Below are 18,612 nucleotides of genomic sequence, written 5' to 3' on the forward strand. Positions count from 1 at the left end.
TCTATCATCGGGGTAACAGGTCACTTCCCCAGTCCTCCATCAGTGTGGAACAGACCCCAATACCATTCCCCATCCCCCTGAAAGTAGACCAGGGCCCCACTCCCTCGTCACCCTGGAAAACAGGGCCTGCCCCCACTCCCCAACACATTGGAAATAGGACCCGCCTCACTGCCCGTCACCCTGGAAATAGGCGCCAAACACACTGTCAAGGGGAAACAGACACCGCCCTCGCTCCTCCGTCACTGGGTAACCGGGCCCCGCCCGCACTCATCCGGCACCTTGGAAGCAGGCCCATCACCATCCACTTATCCAGGGAAAGGCGCACCGCCCCCACTCCTCGTCACCATGGAAACAGGCCCAGCCCCATTCCTCGTTAACATGGAAAGCGACACCACCCCCACTCCTCCGTCACTTTCGAAACCTTGCCCGCCCACACCGCGCCATCAGGCTGGAAACAGGACCCGCCCCCGTTGCACCATCATCGGAGTTACAGGTCCCGTCCCCAGTCCTCCGTCACGATGGAAAAGACCCCGCCACCATTCCCCATCCCCCTGAAAGTAGAGCAGAGCCCCACTCCCCTTCAACCTGGAAACAGGTACTGCCCCAACTCACCCACCACCCTGTAAACAGACCGCGAACCACTCCCAGACACACTGGAAGCAGGTCCCGCCCAACTCCCTCATCACCCTGGAATAAAGTCCCTTCCCCACTCGTTCCATCACCCTGGAAACAGCCCCCGCTCCAATCCCCATCACCATGGAAACAGGCCCCAGTCCCACTGTCAAGGCGAAACAGACCCCGCCCTCACTCTTCCGTCACTGGGTAACCATGCTGCGCCCCCAGCACCTTGGAAACAAGCCGTACCCAATCATTTTATCCAGGGCCCCACTCCCCGTTACCCTGGAAGCAGGTCCTGCGCCACTCCCTCTTCACCGTGGAAAAGGTCGTGCCCCCACTTACCCCGCCATCCTGGAAGCATCCCCCGCCCCACTCCCCGACTCGCTGGAAAGAGGTCCCACTCCACTCCCAACACACAGGAAAGAGGAACCGCCCGACTCTCCGTCATCCTGGAAACAGGCACCAAACCCACTGTCGAGAGGAAATAGACCCCGCCCTCACTGTTCTGTCACTGGGTAACCGGCCCCTGCCCCCACTCCTCTGACACCTTGGAAACAAGCCGCGCCCACTCCCTGACACATTGGAAACTGATCTCGCCGTACTTCCTGTTACAGTGGGAAAATGTCCCGCCTCCACTCCCACCTTTCCCTGGAAGCAGGCCCCACCCCACTCCCCATCACACTGGAAACATAACCCTCCCCCGCTCCCTGTCAGCCTGGAAACAGGCCCCGACCACACTCCCATTCACCTTGGAGACAGATGCCATTCCCACTCCTCATCAACCTGGAAACAGGCCCTGACTCCACTTCCCATTACCCTGGATACAGACCCAGTCCCCACTCACCATCACCATGGAAACAAGCCACATCCCAACTCACCGTCAGCCTGGAAAAAGGCCCCGACCCCACTCCCATTCAGCCTGGAAACAGACCCCGTTAACATTCATCAACCTGTAAATAGGCCTCAACTCCACTTCCCGCCACCCTGGAAACAGACCCGACACCCACTCCCCATCACCATGGAATCAGTCCCCGCCCCCACTGCTCCATCATCGAGAAACGGCACCGTCCCAACGTCTCCATCACTGGGGAAACAGGCACCGTCCCGCTCCTCTCTCTTCAGGGTAACACTTCCCATCACCCTGGAAACAGATGCCGCGCCGACTCCTCCAGCACATCGAAGCAGGCCCCGCCCCACTCCTCCATCACTAGCAAAAATAGCCCCTGCCCCCATTCCCCTCACCCTGGCATGAGGCCCCGCCCCACACTCCTTCACCCTGGAAACAGGACCCACCCCCACTCGTCCATCATTGCGGTAACAGGCCCCGCTCCACTTCACTTCACCGGGTAACAGGCCTTGCCCCCTCAACTCTGTCATCAGGGCAACAAGCCCCACCACCACTCCTCCATCAACTTGGAAACATGCCACGCACCCACAACTCCATCACCCTAGAAACAGACACCGCCCCCACTCGCTGTCTCCCTCGAAACAGACCCTGCCACCGCCATCAGCATGCAAACAGGTCCCACCCGCAGTCCCCCGTCACTGTGCAACAGACCTTGGCCCCATTTCCCGTCACCCTGGAAACAGACTCCGCCTCCACACCTCCATCACCGGGAAGCATCCCAGCCCCCACCCCTTCACACTGGAAACAGACCACGATCCCCACTCCCAGTCACCCACAAAACTGGCCCTGTCTCCACTCCTCCATCAATCTGGAAACAGGTCATGCACCCTCTACTCCGTTCACTCGAGAAACAGACCCTGCTCCCATTTCCCATGACCCTGCAAACTGACCCCGCCGTCACACCCCGTCTCCCTGGAAACAGGTACCGCCACCACTCCTCTGTCACCCTGAAAACAGACCCCGCCACAACACCCCATCACCCTGGAAACAGGTACCGCCTCCACTACTCGTCACCCTTCAAACTGATCATGCCACCACTCCTCCATCACCCTGGAAAAAAACCCCGCCACCACACTTCCATCAGTAGGGATGGGTGGCGCAGTGGTTAGCACCGCAGCCTCACAGCTCCAACGACCCGGGTTCAGTTCTAGGTGCTGCCTGTGTGGAGTTTGCAAGTTCTCCCTGTGACCACGTAGGTTTCCGTCGGGTTCTCCGGTTTCCTCCAACAGCCAACACTTGCAGTTTGATAGATAAATTGACCATTGTAAATTGCCCCCAGTGTAAGTAGGTGGTAGGAAAATGATGGGGATGTGATAGGCGGACGTGGGATCAACGTAGGATTTGGAAACATGGGTGGTTGTTGGTTGGCACCGACTCGGTGGGCCGAAGGGCCTGTTTCAGTGCTGTATCTCTCTATAATTATACCTGCATGAAACAGTCCCTGAACCCAATCTCAACCGGAAATCAGGCCCCACCCCGCTTCCCCTCACCCTGCAAACAGACCCCACACCACGCCCCCGTCACCGTGGAAAAATACCCCACCCCACTCCCCTTCTCTCAGGAAACAGAGACCGCCCGCACTCCCCGTCACACTGGTGACATTCTCCGCCCACAGCCCCCTTCCCCCTGTGAACACGCCTTGCCTCGGCTCTGTCTCCATGGTGACATGCCCCGCACCCACTCTGTCACCAGAGTGACAGGCCCCGCCCCGCTCTTTCTCCCTGATGACAGGTCCCGCCCTGCTCTGTCGCCGAGGTGACAGACCCTGCCCCACCACTATTTCCATGGTGGTAGGCCCTGCCCCCAGCTGCTGGAAATCGTCAGTGATTCAGTTCCTCTCATAAGTGAATGAATTTACCAATTGTAGTAAAGGGATATTTCAGCACATTCTTCCACTGCTCTCTGAACTGAGTCTGGGTCACGGCGTAAATCGCAGTATTTGTCGAGCAACTCAGGAGCTGCAGCATGAAGGCCAGTTCCTTCAGAGACAGAGGTGAAGAAACAGTCACATACCCCAAATACCATACCCTCCTCCATATGGAATACACCATGAGCATCACCCACAACAGGATGAAATTCCCCGAAATAACTAACAGTAAAATGATGGATTTCCTTCTACTCTCCATCTCGGGGTCTCTGCGACTTTCCCCACTGCTGTGGGCTCGGAGTCTCCTGCGTCCTCTGCTGCTCACTAAAATGTGTCTGATGGTGACAGTGTTGAGGAGCAGAATCAGCACAAATGGGATCCCAGGGGTTAGACTGTTGTGGATGAACTCGATTGTTCCCCAGACAAGAGATTCCCAAGTACCCTTTGTTGCAGAACAAAACCAGGGTTTGTTCCCCAGCCAATACAGACCTGTTAACATAAAATACCAGAAGATGTTCTTCAAACAGCTCAGCACAGTCACTGTCCCCACAACCACAGCCGACGTTTTCTCACTGCAATATTTTATTTTCATCTTCTGGCAACAAATGGCCACACATCGATCAAAGGTGAAAGTGACGGTGAACCAGACAGAACAGTCTGTGGCTGCGTAAAGCAGGACGGCGTGGACATTACACACGGGGATGAACCACAGGAACATAAACTTCTCCCGATAAACAATGGGAATCTGTCTCAATATCAGGTCCAGAATAATGACCAGTAGATCCGCCGCTGACATGGCCACCAGGTAGCGAGTGACACAGTTGGAGAGACCGCACTTTCCCCGAGACAGGATCCCAATCGTCAGTAAGTTAACTGTGAGGAAGGGATATAAACAGAGAAATTATGCATCAGACTGGAGCAAGGTTATCACTTTGATTGAGGACTTATTGAGAATTATAAATGTGTTCCTGTATCCAGTGAATCTGATAGGACAAATGGGAAGGTGTGTCATACGGTGAAAGATAATAGAGATTACATCTGAAATTGTTAAAGTGAATGTTGATCATAATCCTTCCATTCCCTCCTTTCCCTGTCTGGTTTAAAAACAGTTCCATCTGTAATCTCTCCCAGATCTGATGAAAGGTCACAGACCTGAAACATTAACTCTGCTTCTCTCTCAACAAATCCTGCCAGAACTGCTGAATATTTCCAGCATTTTCAGTTTTTATTTCAGATTTCCAGCATCTGCAGCACTTTGCTTTGTGTAGAAACTTAAACGTTGCACTCACTGAGAGATTCTGTCTCAGTGCCTGTGGTGCGATGTGTGTGTGTGCGCACACGTGTGTGTGTGCGTGAGAGAGAGAGAGAGAGAGAGAACGAGTGTGTGTTTGTGTGTGTGTATGAGACAGCGTGTGTGTGCATGAGAGAGAGAGGATCTGTGTGTGTGTATGTGCGCGAGAGGGTGTGTGTCTGTGTGCCTGTGTGTGAAAGTGTGAGAGGATGTATGTGTGTGCAACTTAAAGGGAGCGTGTATGTGTGTCTGTGTGTGAGAGAGAGAAAGCGTATGTGCGTGTGAGAGAGAGAGCGTGTGTGTATGTGTGAGAGTGTATGTGTGTGTGTGAGAGAGAGGGAGTGTGCGTGTGAATGCGTGTGTGTGTGTAGCTGAGAGAGAGAGTCCATTCGAGTGCGTGTGTGTGCATGTGAGATAGAGAGATGGCGTGCGCGTGTGTGTCTGAGAGCGCGTGTGTGTGCGGTGAGAGAGCGAATTTGTCTGTGTGTGCTTGTGAGAGAGAGGAAGAGTGTGCGTGTGGGTCTGTGTGTGTCTGAGAGAGAGAGAAAGTGTGTGTGTGTCTGTCTGTCTGTATGTATGTGTGGGAGTGTTTGAGTGTGTCTGTGTATATGTATGAGTGAGAGAGACTGTGACAGAGAGCGTGTGTGTCTGTGTGTGTGTGAGATAATTTATGTGTCAGAGAGAGCGAGAGAACATTTGTGTGTGTACGTATGTGCGCATGTTTGCGTGTGCGTGTGTTTCTGAGAGAGATAGAGCGTGTGTGTATGTGACAGAGAAGGCGTGTTTATGGGTGTATGTGTTTGAGAGAGAGAGAGAGCATGTTTGAGAGAGAGAGCCTGTATATGTGTGTGTCTGAGAGAGAGAGAGTGTGTGTGTGAGATAAAGAGTGTGTGTGTGTGTGTGAGAGAGAGAAAGAGAGACAGAGAGAGAGAGACTGTGTGAGTACGTGTGTCTGAGAGAGAGCATATGTGTGTGTTTCAGAGGGATCATGTGCGTCGGCGTCTGAGAGTGAGCGTGTTGGTGTTTGTGAGACACAGCATGTGTGCGCATGAGACAGAGCCTGTACGCAGCTGTGTCTAACAGAGTGTGCATGAGAGAGAGAGTGTTGTGTGTGTGAGTCTGAGATGGGAGAGCGTGTGTGTTTCTGTGTGTGAGAAGGAGTGTGTGTGTATGTATGTGTGTGTGTGTGTGTGTGCGTGAGGGAGTGTGTGTGTGTGACAGAGAGAGGCAGAGAGAGCGTGTGTGATGGAGAGAGCGTGCATATGTGTGTGTGTCTGAGAGAGAGAGTGTGTTGGTGCTTTCGTGAGAGAGACTCTATGTGTGCGTGTGTGTTTGTGAGTGAGAGTAAGAGAGAGTGATGATTTGTGTCTGAAAGAGAGCATGTGTGTTTGTTTGAGACAGAGCATGTGCGTCTGAGAGAGAGTGCGTGTGTGTGTGAAAGAGAGAGAGAGAGCGTGGGTCTGTGAGAGAGAGTGTATGTGTGTGTGCGAGGAAGCCTGCGTGCGTGTGTGTGCGTGTGTGTGCGTGTGTGTGCGTGTGTGTGTGTGTGTGTGTGAGAGAGAGAGGGGAGAGAGTGTGTGTGTATGTGTGTGTGTGTGTGCATGTGTATGTGCGTGTATGTGTGAGAGAGAGACAGAGACAGAGAGAGCGTGTGTAATAAAGAGAGCATACATATGTGTGTGTATCTGAGAGAGAGTGCGTGTGTTCCTGTGTGAGAGAGAGGCTGTGTGTGTGTGTGTGCGTGTATTTGTGCATGTGAGCGGGAGTAAGAGAGAGTGAGTATTTGTGTCTGAAAGACATATGTGTGTGTTTGAGAGAGAACGTGTGTATTCGAGAGAGAGAGTGTGTGTGTGAGGGAGAGTGAGTGTGTCTGTGTTTACTGAGAGAGAGAGAGAGAGAGCATGCGTGTGTGTGTGAGAGTGAGTGTATGTGTGTGTGTGTGTGAGAGGAAGCTTGCATGTGTGTGTGTGTGTTTGAGAGAGACAGAACGTGTGTGTGTGTGAGTGTGTGTGCGCATGTGTGTGTGAGAGAGAGAGAGCGCGCGAGTGTTTGTATGTGTGTCTGTGAGAGAGAGAGAGAGAGCGCACGTGTGTGTGTGTCTCTGAGCGAGAGAGAGAGAGTGTGTGTGTGTGTGTATGTGAGAGAGAGAGGGAGAGCGTGTGTGTGTGTGTGTGTGTGTGTGTGCATCTCTGTGTGTGCGTGTGAGTGTGTGGGAGAGAGAGAGAGCGTGCGCCCATGCATGTGTGTGTGTGTGTGTGTCTGTGTGAGTGTCTGTGAGAGAGAGAGAGAGCTTGTGTGTCTGTGTGAGTGTGAGTGTGAGAGTGCGTGAGTGAGTCAGTGTGAGAGTTTGAGAGTATGTGAGTTCGTGAGTGTGAGAGAGTGAGAGTGCGTGAGTGCGCGAGTGAGTCAGTGTGAGAATGTGTTAGTGAATGTGAGAAAGTGAGAGTGCATGAGTGTGAGTGAGTCAGTGTGAGAGTGTGTGAGTGTGTATGCATGTGTGCGTGTGTGAGTGAAAGTGTATGTGTGAGAGAGAAAGGGATCGTGTGTGTGTCTAAACAGAGCATGTGTGCTTGTGTGTGTGTCTGAGGGAGCATGTGTGTGAGAGAGAGAGAGAAAGCGTGAGTGCTGGTGAAACTGAGAGTATGAGCGAGAGTATGTGTGTGTGCGTGAGAGAGTGAGTGAGAGGTTGTGCGTCTGTGTGTGAGAGGTAATGTGAGTGTGTGTGCGTGTGCGTGTGTTTTTGAGAGAGAGCCTGTAACTGTGCGTGTCTGAGAGAGAGCATATATGTGTGTTTGGGGCGGCACAGTGGCGCAGTGGTTAGCACCGCAGCCTCACAGCTCCAGCGACCCGGTAGGAAAATGGGATTAGTGCAGGATTAGTATAAATGGGTGGTTGATGGCCGGACAGACTGGGTGGGCCGAAGGGCCTGTTTCAGTGCTGTATCTCTAAGCTAAGTTAAGTGTGCATCTGAGAGTGAACGTGTTTTTGTGTGTGTGAAGAGAGTGAGTGAGAGTGAGAGTGACAGAGTGATTGTGAGAGTGAGAGAGTGAGAGAGTGAGAGTGAGAGTGTTTGTGTTTGTAAAAGAGAGTGAGAGTGCGAGTGTTTTTGTGTGTGTGAGAGAGAGTGACCGTGTGTGTGTGTGTGGTTGTGTGCCTGTGTGTGTGTGACAGGGAGAAAGCGTGTGAGTGTGAGTGTGTGACAAGAGAGTGCATGTGTGTGTGTGACAGAGAGAGAGCGTGTGTGTGTGTGTATGTATGTGTGTGAGAGAGAGAGTGTGTATTTGTTCCTCGAAGAGGAATTGTGTGTGTCTGTGAGATTCTGAGGAGAGTGTAAGTTTGTGTGTGACAGACAGCGTACTGTGATTTTGTGTGAGAGAGTGAGTGTGCGTGAGAGAGAGAGTGAGAGAGAGAGAGAAAGAGCCTGAGAGAGATCGTGTTTGTGTGTGTGACAGAGAGAGAATGTCTGTCTGTGAGTGTGTGACTGAGAGATAACGTTTGCGTGTGTGTGTGTGTGACATAGAGAGAGTGTGTGTGTGCGAGTGTCGACAGAGAGAGAGCATGTATTCGTGAGTGTGTGACAGGGAGACAGCGTGTGTGTGTGTGTGTGTGTGTGTGTGTGTGTGTGTGTGTGTGTGTGTGTGTGTGTGTGTGTGTGTGTGTGTGTGTGAGACAGCGAGTGTGCGTGTGTGTGTGTGAGACAGAGATAGAGCTTGTGCGAGCGTCTGTGTGTGTGTGTGTATGTATGTGACAGAGAGCGCGTGTATGCTTGAGCGTGACAGAGAGAGAGAACGTGTGTGTGTTTGTGTCAGAGAGGGAGCATGTATGTGTGTGTGTGTGACAGAGATAGAGCATGTGTGTGTGTGTGTCTGACAGAGTGAGCGTGCGTGTGTGTGTGTGTGAGAGCGCCTGTGTGTGCCTGTCTGTGATTGTTTTTGTGTCAGAGGGAGTGTGTGTTTGTGCCTCTCACAGGAATTGTGTGTGCGTGTGCGTCTGAGGAGACTGGATATGTGTGTAAGAGTGAGCCTGTGTGTGTGAGATAGTGAGAGAACGTGTGTTTGTTTGAGAGGGGGAGTTTGTGTGTTTGTGTGAGAGAGAGAGTGTATGTGCGTGGTGTGTGTGTTTGTGTGGGTGTGTGTCTGAGAGAGAGACAGAGATGGAGCGTGTGTGAGACAGAGAGAGCGTGTTTGTGTGTGACAGTGTGACAGAGAAAGAGCGTGTGTGTGGGGGTGTGTGCGTGTGTGTGTGTGAGTGACAGGGAGAGGTTGTGTGTGTGTGTGTGTGTGTGTGTGACAGAGAGAGAGAGATCGTGTGTGTGCGACTGACAGAGAGAAAGCATGTGTGTGTATGTGTGTGTGTGTGACAGAGAGAGAGCGTGTGTGTGTGTGAGAGTGCGTGAGTGAGTCAGTGTGAGAGTTTGAGAGTATGTGAGTTCGTGAGTGTGAGAGAGTGAGAGTGCGTGAGTGCGCGAGTGAGTCAGTGTGAGAGTGTGAGAGTGTGTTAGTGAATGTGAGAAAGTGAGAGTGCATGAGTGTGAGTGAGTCAGTGTGAAAGTGTGTGAGTGTGTTTGCGTGTCTGTGTGTGTGAGTGAAAGTGTATGTGTGAGAGAGAAAGGGATCGTGTGTGTGTCTAAACAGAGCATGTGTGCTTGTGTGTGTGTCTGAGGGAGCATGTGTGTGACAGAGAGCGTGCATGACTGTGTGTGTGTGTGTGTGCGTGCGTGTCTGAGAGAGTGTGTGTGTGAGAGAGAGAGAGAAAGCGTGCGTGCAGGTGAAACTGAGAGTATGAGCGAGAGTATGTGTGTGTGCGTGAGAGAGTGAGTGAGAGGGTGTGCGTCTGTGTGTGAGAGGTAATGTGAGTGTGTGTGCATGTGCGTGTGTTTTTGAGAGAGAGCCTGTAACTGTGCATGTCTGAGAGAGAGCATATGTGTGTGTTTGGGGCGGCACAGTGGCGCAGTGGTTAGCACCGCAGCCTCACAGCTCCAGCCACTCGGGTTCAATTCTGGGTACTGTCTATTGGAGTTTGCAAGTTCTCCCTGTGTCTGCGTTGGTTTCCTCCGGGTGCTCCGGTTTCCTCCCACATGCCAAAGAATTCCAGGTTGATAGGTTACTTGGCCATTAGCAATTGCCCCTAGTATAGGTAGATGGTAGGGAAATATAGGGACAGGTGGGGATGTGGTAGGAATATGGGATTAGTGTAGGATTAGTATAAATGGGTGTTTGATGGCCGGACAGACTGGGTGGGCCGAAGGGCCTGTTTCAGTGCTGTATCTCTAAGCTAAGTGAAGTGTGCATCTGAAAGTGAACGTGTTTTTGTGTGTGTGAAGAGAGTGAGTGAGATTCAGAGTGAATGTGAGAGTGAGAGAGTGAGAGAGTGAGAATGAGAGTGTTTGTAAAAGAGAGTGATGGTGCGAGTGTTTTTGTGTGTGTGAGAGAGAGTGACCGTGTGTGTGTGTGTGGTTGTGTGCCTGTGTGTGTGTGACAGGGAGAAAGCGTGTGAGTGTGAGTGTGTGACAAGTGAGTGCATGTGTGTGTGTGACAGAGAGAGAGCGTGTGTGTGTTTGTATGTGTGTGAGTGTGTCTGTGTGTGTGTGTGTGTTCTTGTCAGAGAGAGGGTGTGTGTGTGTGTCTGTATGTGTGTGAGAGAGAGAGTGTGTATTTGTTCCTCGAAGAGGAATTGTGTGTGTCTGTGAGATTCTGAGGAGATTGTAAGTTTGTGTGTGACAGGAACAGCGTGTGTGCTTGAGCGTGACAGAGAGAGAGCGTGTGTGTGTGTATGTGTGTGTGTGAGAGAGGGAGCATGTGTGTGTGGGTGTCAGACAGAGAGGGAGCATGTGTGTGTGTGTGTGTGCGCGCGCGCGAGAGAGAGAGTGCCTGTGTGTCTCTGTGTGTGTCTGCCTGTGTTTGTTGTCGTGTATTTGTGTGTACGTGTGTGTGACAGAGAGAGCAAGCGCACGTGTGTGTGTGTGTGTGACTGACAGAGAGAAAGCGTGTGTGTGTGCATGTGTGTGTGTGTGTGTGTGTGACAGAGGGAGAGCGTGAGTGTGTGTCTGTGTGTGTGTATGTGTTTGTGTGTGTATGTGAGAGAGAGAGAGAGAGAGACAGAGAGCGAGTATGTGTGCGTGTGTGTGCATCAGACAGAGAGACAGCGTGTGTGTGTGTGTGTGACAGAGAGAGCGCTTGTGTGTGTGAGAGAGAGAGTTTGCGTGTTTGTGCCTCTGAGAGGAATTGTGTTTGTCTATGCGCGTCTGAGGAGAGTGTATGTGTGAAAGAGAGTGCGTGTGTGTGTGTGTGTGACAGGGAGCGAAAGTATGTTTGCTTGAGAGAGATCGAGGGTTGTGTTGTGTGAGAGAGAGTGTGTGTGTGAAAGAGAGAGCGCGTGTGTGTGTGCCAGAGAGAGAGCATATGTGTGTGTGTGACAGACAGAGAGAAAGCGTGTGTGTGTGTATGTGTGTGTGTGTGTGTGTGACAGAGATAGAGCGTGTGTGTGTGTGTGGCAGAGATAGAGCGTATGTGTGTGTGACAGAGATACAGCGTGTGTGTGTGTGTCTCAGAGAGAAAGAGAGTGTGTGTGTAAGAGAGAGAGGGAAGGTCTATGTACGTTTGTTTGAGAGAGTTAGTGTGTGTGTTTGTATAAGAGTTTGTATGAGAGAGTGACTGTGTTTGTGTCAGATAGTGAGAGTGTGTGTGTGTGTGTGATGGAGAGAAAGTGTGTGTGTGTGTGACAGCGAGTGTATGCGTGTGTGTTAGAGAGGGTGCCTGCGTGTGTACGTGTGTGTGTTTGTGTATTTGTGTTTGTGCTTGTGTCTGAGGGTGTGTGTGCGTTTGAGAGAGACCGTCTGTGCATGTGTGTATTTGTCAGAGAGAAAGAGATTGAGTGTCTCTGTCTGGGAGAGTGCGTGTGTGTGATTGAGAGAGGAAGAGTGTGTGTATATGTGTATATATGCGTGTGAGAGTGAGCGTGTGTGCGTGCGTGTGAGTGAGAGAAAGAGCCTATGTGTTTTTTAAGAGAGACAGAGTGTTTGCCTGTGTGAGAGAGTGTGTGCGTTCATGTGTGTGTGTGTGTGTGTGTGAGACAGAGAGAACAGGAGCGTGTGTGTGTCTTGGTGTGCTTGCATGTGCTTGTATCTGTGTTTGTGTGCATGTGTTTGTGCGCATTTCTGATTTGTCTGTGTGAGAGATTGTATGTGTCTCAGAGAGAATGTTTATGTGTGTGAGAGAGAATGAAAGAGGGTGTGTGTGCATTTGTGTGAGGCAGATATCGTGTGTATGTGTGAGAGTGCGTGTGTGTGTGTTTATATGTGTGTGTGTGTGTGTGTGTGTGTGAGAGAGAGAGAGAGAGAGAGGGGGAGATGTTGTGTGTGAGGGAGAAAGATTGTGCTTGTGTGTGTGAGCGAGAGATAGTGTGTAGGTGTTTGTGTATGACATAGTGCGTATGCGTATTTGTCTGAGACAGAGTGTATGTGTGTGAGAGACCGTGTGTGTTAGAGAGAGAGTGAGTGTTTGTGTGTGTGTCACATAGATTGTGCACGTGTGTCTGTGTGTGAGAAAGTGTGTCTGTGTGAGAGAGAGAGTGTGTGTGTCTGGCTGAGAGAGAATGTGTATGTGTGTGTCAGTTGATTGTGTGTGCATGTGGCGCATGTGTGCGCGTGCATGCGTGTGTGTGTGTGTTGCGTGTGCGTGTGTGTTTGTGTCTGAGAGTGTGTGTGTGAGAGAGAGGGCTTGTGTGTGTGTGTATGAGAGAGGATGTGTATGCGTTTCAATGAGAGCGCGTGTGCATGTGTGTATTTGTTGGAGAGAGGGAGCGTGTGTGTGTGTCTGTCTGTTTGTCTGTGAGAGAGTGTGTGCGTGTGTGTGTGTGAGAGAGAAAGAGCGTGTGTGTATGCGTGGGTGTGCGGGAGTGTGAGTTAATTTGAGAGTCTGTGTGCCAGGGAGTGCATGTGTGTGTGAGAGAACGGGAGCGTGTAGGTGTGTGTGAGGGCGAGCGTGGGTGTGTGTTTGAGAGAGAGTCTGTGTGTCTTTGTGAAAGATATGGAGAGAGTTTGTGTATATGTATGAGAGAATGTGTGCGTGTGTGTGAGAGATAGAGAAAGAGCTTCAGTGTTTTTGTGGGAGAGAGAGAGAGTTTGTGTGTGTGTGCACCTTTGAGAGAGGGCGTGTGTGTGTGTATTTGTCGGAGTGAGAGGGAGTGTGTGTGTGCGTGTGTGTTGTGCGTATGTGTGTGGTGTTGTGTGTGTGTGTGTTTATGTGTCTCTCTGTCTGAGTGAGTCTGTTTGTGTGTGGGAGAGAGTGATTCTGTGTGTGTATGAGAGAGCGTGTGTGCATGCGTGTATTTGACTGAGAGAAAGTGAGAGAGAAGGTGGCAGGAAAGGTTAACTGGACAGTTAGTAAATATATGGGATCCTGGGGTTCATAAATAGAGGCAAAAATAAGAAAAGCAAGGACACTATGTGAAACATATATAAAATAGTAGTTCAGCTGCACCTGGAGTCTTGTGTCGAATACTGGGAACCACACTTTAGGAAGGACATGAAGCCTTCGGAGAGGGTACTGAACTGTTTTACTAGAATTTGTCCAGGCATGAGGGATTACAGTTATGTAGCTGGGGTTGTTCTGCTTAGAGCAGGGAACTTTCAGAGGAGATTTGATTGAGGTATTTAACAATAGAAGGATTTAGATCATTTAAATAAAGAGAAACTATTTCCAATGTCCATGAGACACAGTTTTAAGGCGATTGGTAAAAGAAGCAGACATGAGGATTTTTGTTTCTGAGTGGTTTGGATTTGGAATGCACTGTCTGATAGGCTTATGGATACAGATCCAATAGTAGATCCTAAAAGAGAATTGGATAAATATCTGAAGGAGACAAAATGCAAGGATATAGTGAAAGAGCCAGGGAGTGGGATTAACTGGATTGCTCTTTGAAAGGGACATCACAGACTTGATGGGCCTTATGGCCTCATTCATTTTGTGATATTCTATGATTCTATGATGGTTCCCACCTGGTCTTTCACAATATTCCTATCCTTTCACAAGGCGTTTGATAAAGTGCCACATAACAGCCGTGTTACCGAATTAGAAACACTTGGGATTAAAGGACAAATGTCAGCCGTGGCTCAGTTTGTAGCTCTCTCCCCTTTCAGTCACAAGCTTCTAGGATCAAGTGTCACTTGATCACAAGAATCAATGCTGACATTGCAGTGCAGTACTGAGGGAGAGTTGCACTGTCAGAGGTGCAGTCTATCGAATGAAACTTCAAACCAAGTTACAGTCTGCCCTCTCAGGTGGATGTTAAAGATCCCACCGCACGATGTAGAAGCAGAGCAGGGGAATTATTGCCGGTGTCCTGGTCAATATTTATCCTTCAATCAACATCACAAAAACAGATCTGATCATTATCACATTGCTGCTTGTGGGAGCTTGCTGTGCAGAAATTGTCTGCCTGTTTCCTACATTACAAGAGTGACTTCGCTTTGAGAAGTATTCATTGGTTGTAAATCATTTTGGGACATGCAGTGGTCATGAAAGGCGTTTCAGAAATGGAAGTCTGTTCTTTTATTTTCAATGTCAGCATGCGGGAAATTAGCTCAGTGACAGAAAGTAGAGAGTAGTGGAGAATGGATGTCGTTCAGTCTGGAGGGAAGTAGTCAGTGGGATTCCCCAGGGTCACTGTTGGGATCACTGTTGCTGTATGTTAATGCAATGGGCTTGTGTACAGAGGGGATAATGTCAAAGTTTTCAAATGGCAGGAAACTCAGAAATGATAATAAACAGTGTGAAGGATAGTAACAGACTTCAGGAGGACAGATACTGACTGGTGAAAGGGGCAGGCGAATGGCAAATATAATCTAACACATTGAAGTGTGAAGTGAGAAATTTGGGTAGGAAGTGTAAGGGAAGGCAAAGAAACAATGTGGTATTGCTTAAGTGAGGAGACAGGAACAGAGAGACTTGGTGTGCATTTTGACAGATCTTTGAAGGCCGCACGATAAGTTGACAAGTTTATGTCTGAAAAAACAGACATCAGGTAGAAAATACTATTGAGAAGCAGGCTGAATATAGAAGTTCCAGAGGGGAAGTGAAAAAGCAAATAAGAGAAGCAAAGAGTGAGCATGAAAAGAGTCAAGCATTGAAGGAAATCCCAAAGTTTACTATCGGCATCTAAATAGTAAAAGGGTAGTAAAAGGAATAATGGGGCCGACTCAGGACCAGAAAGGGGATTTGCACATGGAGGCAGAGGATATAGCTGAGGTATTAAATGAATAATTTCCACCAGTCTTTACCATGGAAGAAGATACGGAATCCTTTCCTTTATTAGCTGAGGTATGGAATATACGAGCAGGGAGGTCATGCTAGAATTGTATAACTCATTGGTTAGGACACAACTTGCGTACTGTGTGCAGTTCTGCTCACCTCATTACAGAAAGGATGTAATTTCACCAGAGAGGTTACACAGGAGATTTACGAGAATGTTGCCAGGACTGGAAAAATGCAGCAATGAGGAAAGATTGGACAGGCTGGGGTCGTTCTCCTTGGAATAGAGAAGGCTGAGGGGAAATCTGATTGAAATGTACAAAACCGGGAGGTGCCTGGGTAGAGTGGAGGTGAAGGGTCTATTCACCTTCGCAAAGATGTCAGTGACGAGGGGGCATGGACTTAAAGTGATTGGTAGCAAGATTGAAAGGGAGCTGCGGATTTTATTTTTCACCCAGCGGGTGGTGGGAGTCTGGAACTCACTGCCCGAAAGGATAGTTGAGGCAGAAACCAACAGCTCATTCAAAAGGAGTCTGGATATGCACCTCAAGTGCTGTAATCTATCAAATGCTGGAAGATCGGGTTAGAATGGATGAATCGTTTTTTGGACAGCATTGGCACGTTGGGCCAAGTGGTCTCTCCCTGTGCCATAAACTTACTATGATTCTAAGATGCAACCCAGGCAATGTTGAAAGAGGAGGTAAGTCAGACACTAGTGTGGTTTAAAATTGATAAAGAAGAAGTATTAGATAGGCTGCCTATACTTAAATTGAATAAAGCACCAGGAAAAGATGAGATGCATCCAAGGATACTGAGGGAAGTGAGGGTGGAAATCGCAGAGGCACTGGCCATAATTTTTCAGTCTTCTTTAGACTTGGGGGTGATTCCAGAAGACTGGAGAATTGCAAACGTTACACCCTTGTTAAAAAAGGGTGTAACGATAAGGCCAGCAACTACAGGCCTGTCAGTTTAACGTCGGTGGTGGGAAAACTTCCAGCAAGAAATAATCTTGGACAAAATTAATAGTCACATGGACAAATGCGAGTTAATTAAACAAGCCAGCATAGATTTCTTGAGAGAACATAATGTTTAACTAATTAGTTGGAGATGTTTGAGGTGGTAAAAGAGAGAGTCGTTGAGGGCAATTCTGTTGATGTGGTGTACATTGATTTTCATATAACGGTCTATTCAGTTTCAAATGAACCTGCCTCCGCCATTCTCAAGCAGTTCATTCCAGACATTTAACTATTCCCTGTTTGCAGAAACCTTTTGATACAATGCCATACAACAGACCTGTGAGCAAACCTGTAGCTCATGGAATCAAAGGGATGGTAGTAACATGGATACGAAATTAGCTGAGTGACAGGAAACAAAGAGTATTAGTTAATGGATGTTTTACAGGCTGGAGTAAGGGTTGTGGTGGAGTTCCCCAGAGATCAGTCTTGGGATCCTTGCTTTTCCCTACATATATTAAGGACCTAAACCTGGGTATACAGGGCACAATTTCAAAGTTTTCAGCTGTTACGAAAGTTGGAAGCATTGTGAACTGTGAGGAGGATAGTGTAGAACTTCAAAAGAACACACACAAGTTTGTGGAATGGGCAGACAGATGGCAGATGAAGTTCAATACAGAGAAATGTGAAGTGATACATGTTGATAGGAAGAACATGGGGAGACAATATGCAATAAAGGGGACCATTCTATAGGGTGTGCAGGAGCAGAGGGACCTGTGTGTATATGTGCACAAGTCATTGAAGGTGGCAGGACAGGTTGAGAAAGTGTTCAGTAAAGCATACAGTATCCTGGGCTTTATTAATAGGGGCATAGAGTACAAGAGCAAGGAAGTCATGTTGAACTTATATAAGTTACTATTTCAGCCTCAGCTGTGGTATTGCGTGCAGTTCTGGGTGTCACACTTGAGGAAAGACGTGAGGGCATTGGAGAGAGTACTGAAAAGATTCACGTGAATGATTCCCAGGATGAAGAATTTCAGTTATTTCAGTTCAGTTAAGGCTGAGACGTGATTTATTAGAGGTTTCAAAAATCATGAGGTGTCTGGACAGAGGAGATAGAGAGAAACAGTTCCCGCTCGTGAAAGGATCGAGAACGAGAGGGCACAGATTTAAAGTCATGTAAAAAAGAAGCAAAGACGTCCTGAGGAAAATATTTTTTCATACAGGGAGTAGTTAGAGTCTGGAATGCACTGCCTGAGAGTGTGGTGGAGGCAGGTTCAATTCAAGCTGAATAAACTGATATATGAGAAGGAAGAATGTGCAGGATTACAGGAAGAAGGCAGGGAAAGGCATTAGGTGAATTGCTCATTCGGAGAGCCAGTGCAGACACGAAAGGATGAATTGGTCCTTCTGTGCTATAATAATTCTCTGATGTTTTTATTGCAGGATACTGACCAAGGGGACACTGTGATGGGGCGTCTCAGATGGGTGTAATGGTGGAGAATGGGGAACTCATGATTGGATAGGGATGTTGTTCTTTGGGAACTGGATTCTTAGCACGGACTCTCCGACTGCCAGTACGGGTTGAAGGCATCCAGGAAATACCTTCCCTGCCTCCTCCTTCTGAGGTGGTCTCCGGATTCCTGGTGCCAATGCCTGTGTCCTCATGATGGTGATGATATGAAGGGTGCAGCAGAACACCATGAACACAGACACTGTGTACTGGAGGGCTCTCCCCTAGCGGTTCAGACATCGGAAGCATTGCTTTATCACACCGATGGTCTGTTACACCATGTTCCTGGCGACTCCATTGCTCACATTATACACATGTCAATTGCGTAATTAACGGTTGACGGTGGGAGGTGGTTTAGAGCTGTAGAAACATGGGTTGTGTCTAGAGGGGGCTTTCCTTTGGCTCAAAGGAGCCACATTCTGGTTCTTCATGGAGCCCCGGAGTACTGGGACCAGCTGACTGCTTCAGAATGAAGGTATTGTGGCTGCTGCCATGGTAGTGGACATTCACCAACATGATGTACTGGGCATGCTCACACACCAACTGTACATTAATGGAGTGAGAGTCAGAGCATAGAACATAGAACATTACAGCGCAGTACAGGCCCTTCGGCCCTCGATGTTGTGCCGACCTGTGAAACCATCTGACCTACACTATTCCATTTTCATCCATATGTCTATCCAATGACCACTTAAATGCCCTTAAAGTTGGCGAGTCCACTACAGTTGCAGGCAGGGCGTTCCACGCCCCTACTACTCTCTGAGTAAAGAAACTACGTCTGACATCTGTCCTATATCTATCACCCCTCAACTTAAAGCTATGTCCCCTCGTGTTTGTCATCACCATCCGGGGAAAAAGACTCTCACTATCCACCCTATCTAACCCTCTGATTATCTTATATGTCTCTATTAAGTCACCTCTCCTCCTCCTTCTCTCTAACAAAAACAACCTTAAGTCCCTCAGACTTTCCTCGTAAGACCTTCCCTCCATACCAGGCAACATCCTAGTAAATCTCCTCTGCACCCTTTCCAAAGCTTCCACATCCCTCCTATAATGTAGTGACCAGAACTGCACGCAATACTCCAGGTGCGGCCGCAGTTCTTCCAGTTCCTGTTCCTCTCCTCGTTGACATGGGGGCCCCGCAGAGCCACCAACACCATCAGGAATCCCGCTATCCTGACAGAACCACGGGATCGCTCATCCTGCTTCTCCC

General features: G+C 49.1%; 1 protein-coding gene across 1 annotated transcript in view; it reads right to left on the minus strand.

Annotated features, from left to right (window-relative positions):
* The window catches only part of LOC137366191 (uncharacterized), a 179,288-nt gene that overhangs the window by 97,280 nt on the left and 63,396 nt on the right, over positions 1–18,612 (minus strand). Inside the window, exon 3 of the mRNA XM_068028181.1 lies at positions 3,384–4,265. Coding sequence (XP_067884282.1) covers positions 3,384–4,265 — 882 coding nt within the window. The remainder of the gene's footprint in view (positions 1–3,383; positions 4,266–18,612) is intronic.

Source organism: Heterodontus francisci, unplaced genomic scaffold, assembly GCF_036365525.1.
Source record: "Heterodontus francisci isolate sHetFra1 unplaced genomic scaffold, sHetFra1.hap1 HAP1_SCAFFOLD_319, whole genome shotgun sequence".
Classification (NCBI taxonomy): domain Eukaryota; kingdom Metazoa; phylum Chordata; class Chondrichthyes; order Heterodontiformes; family Heterodontidae; genus Heterodontus; species Heterodontus francisci.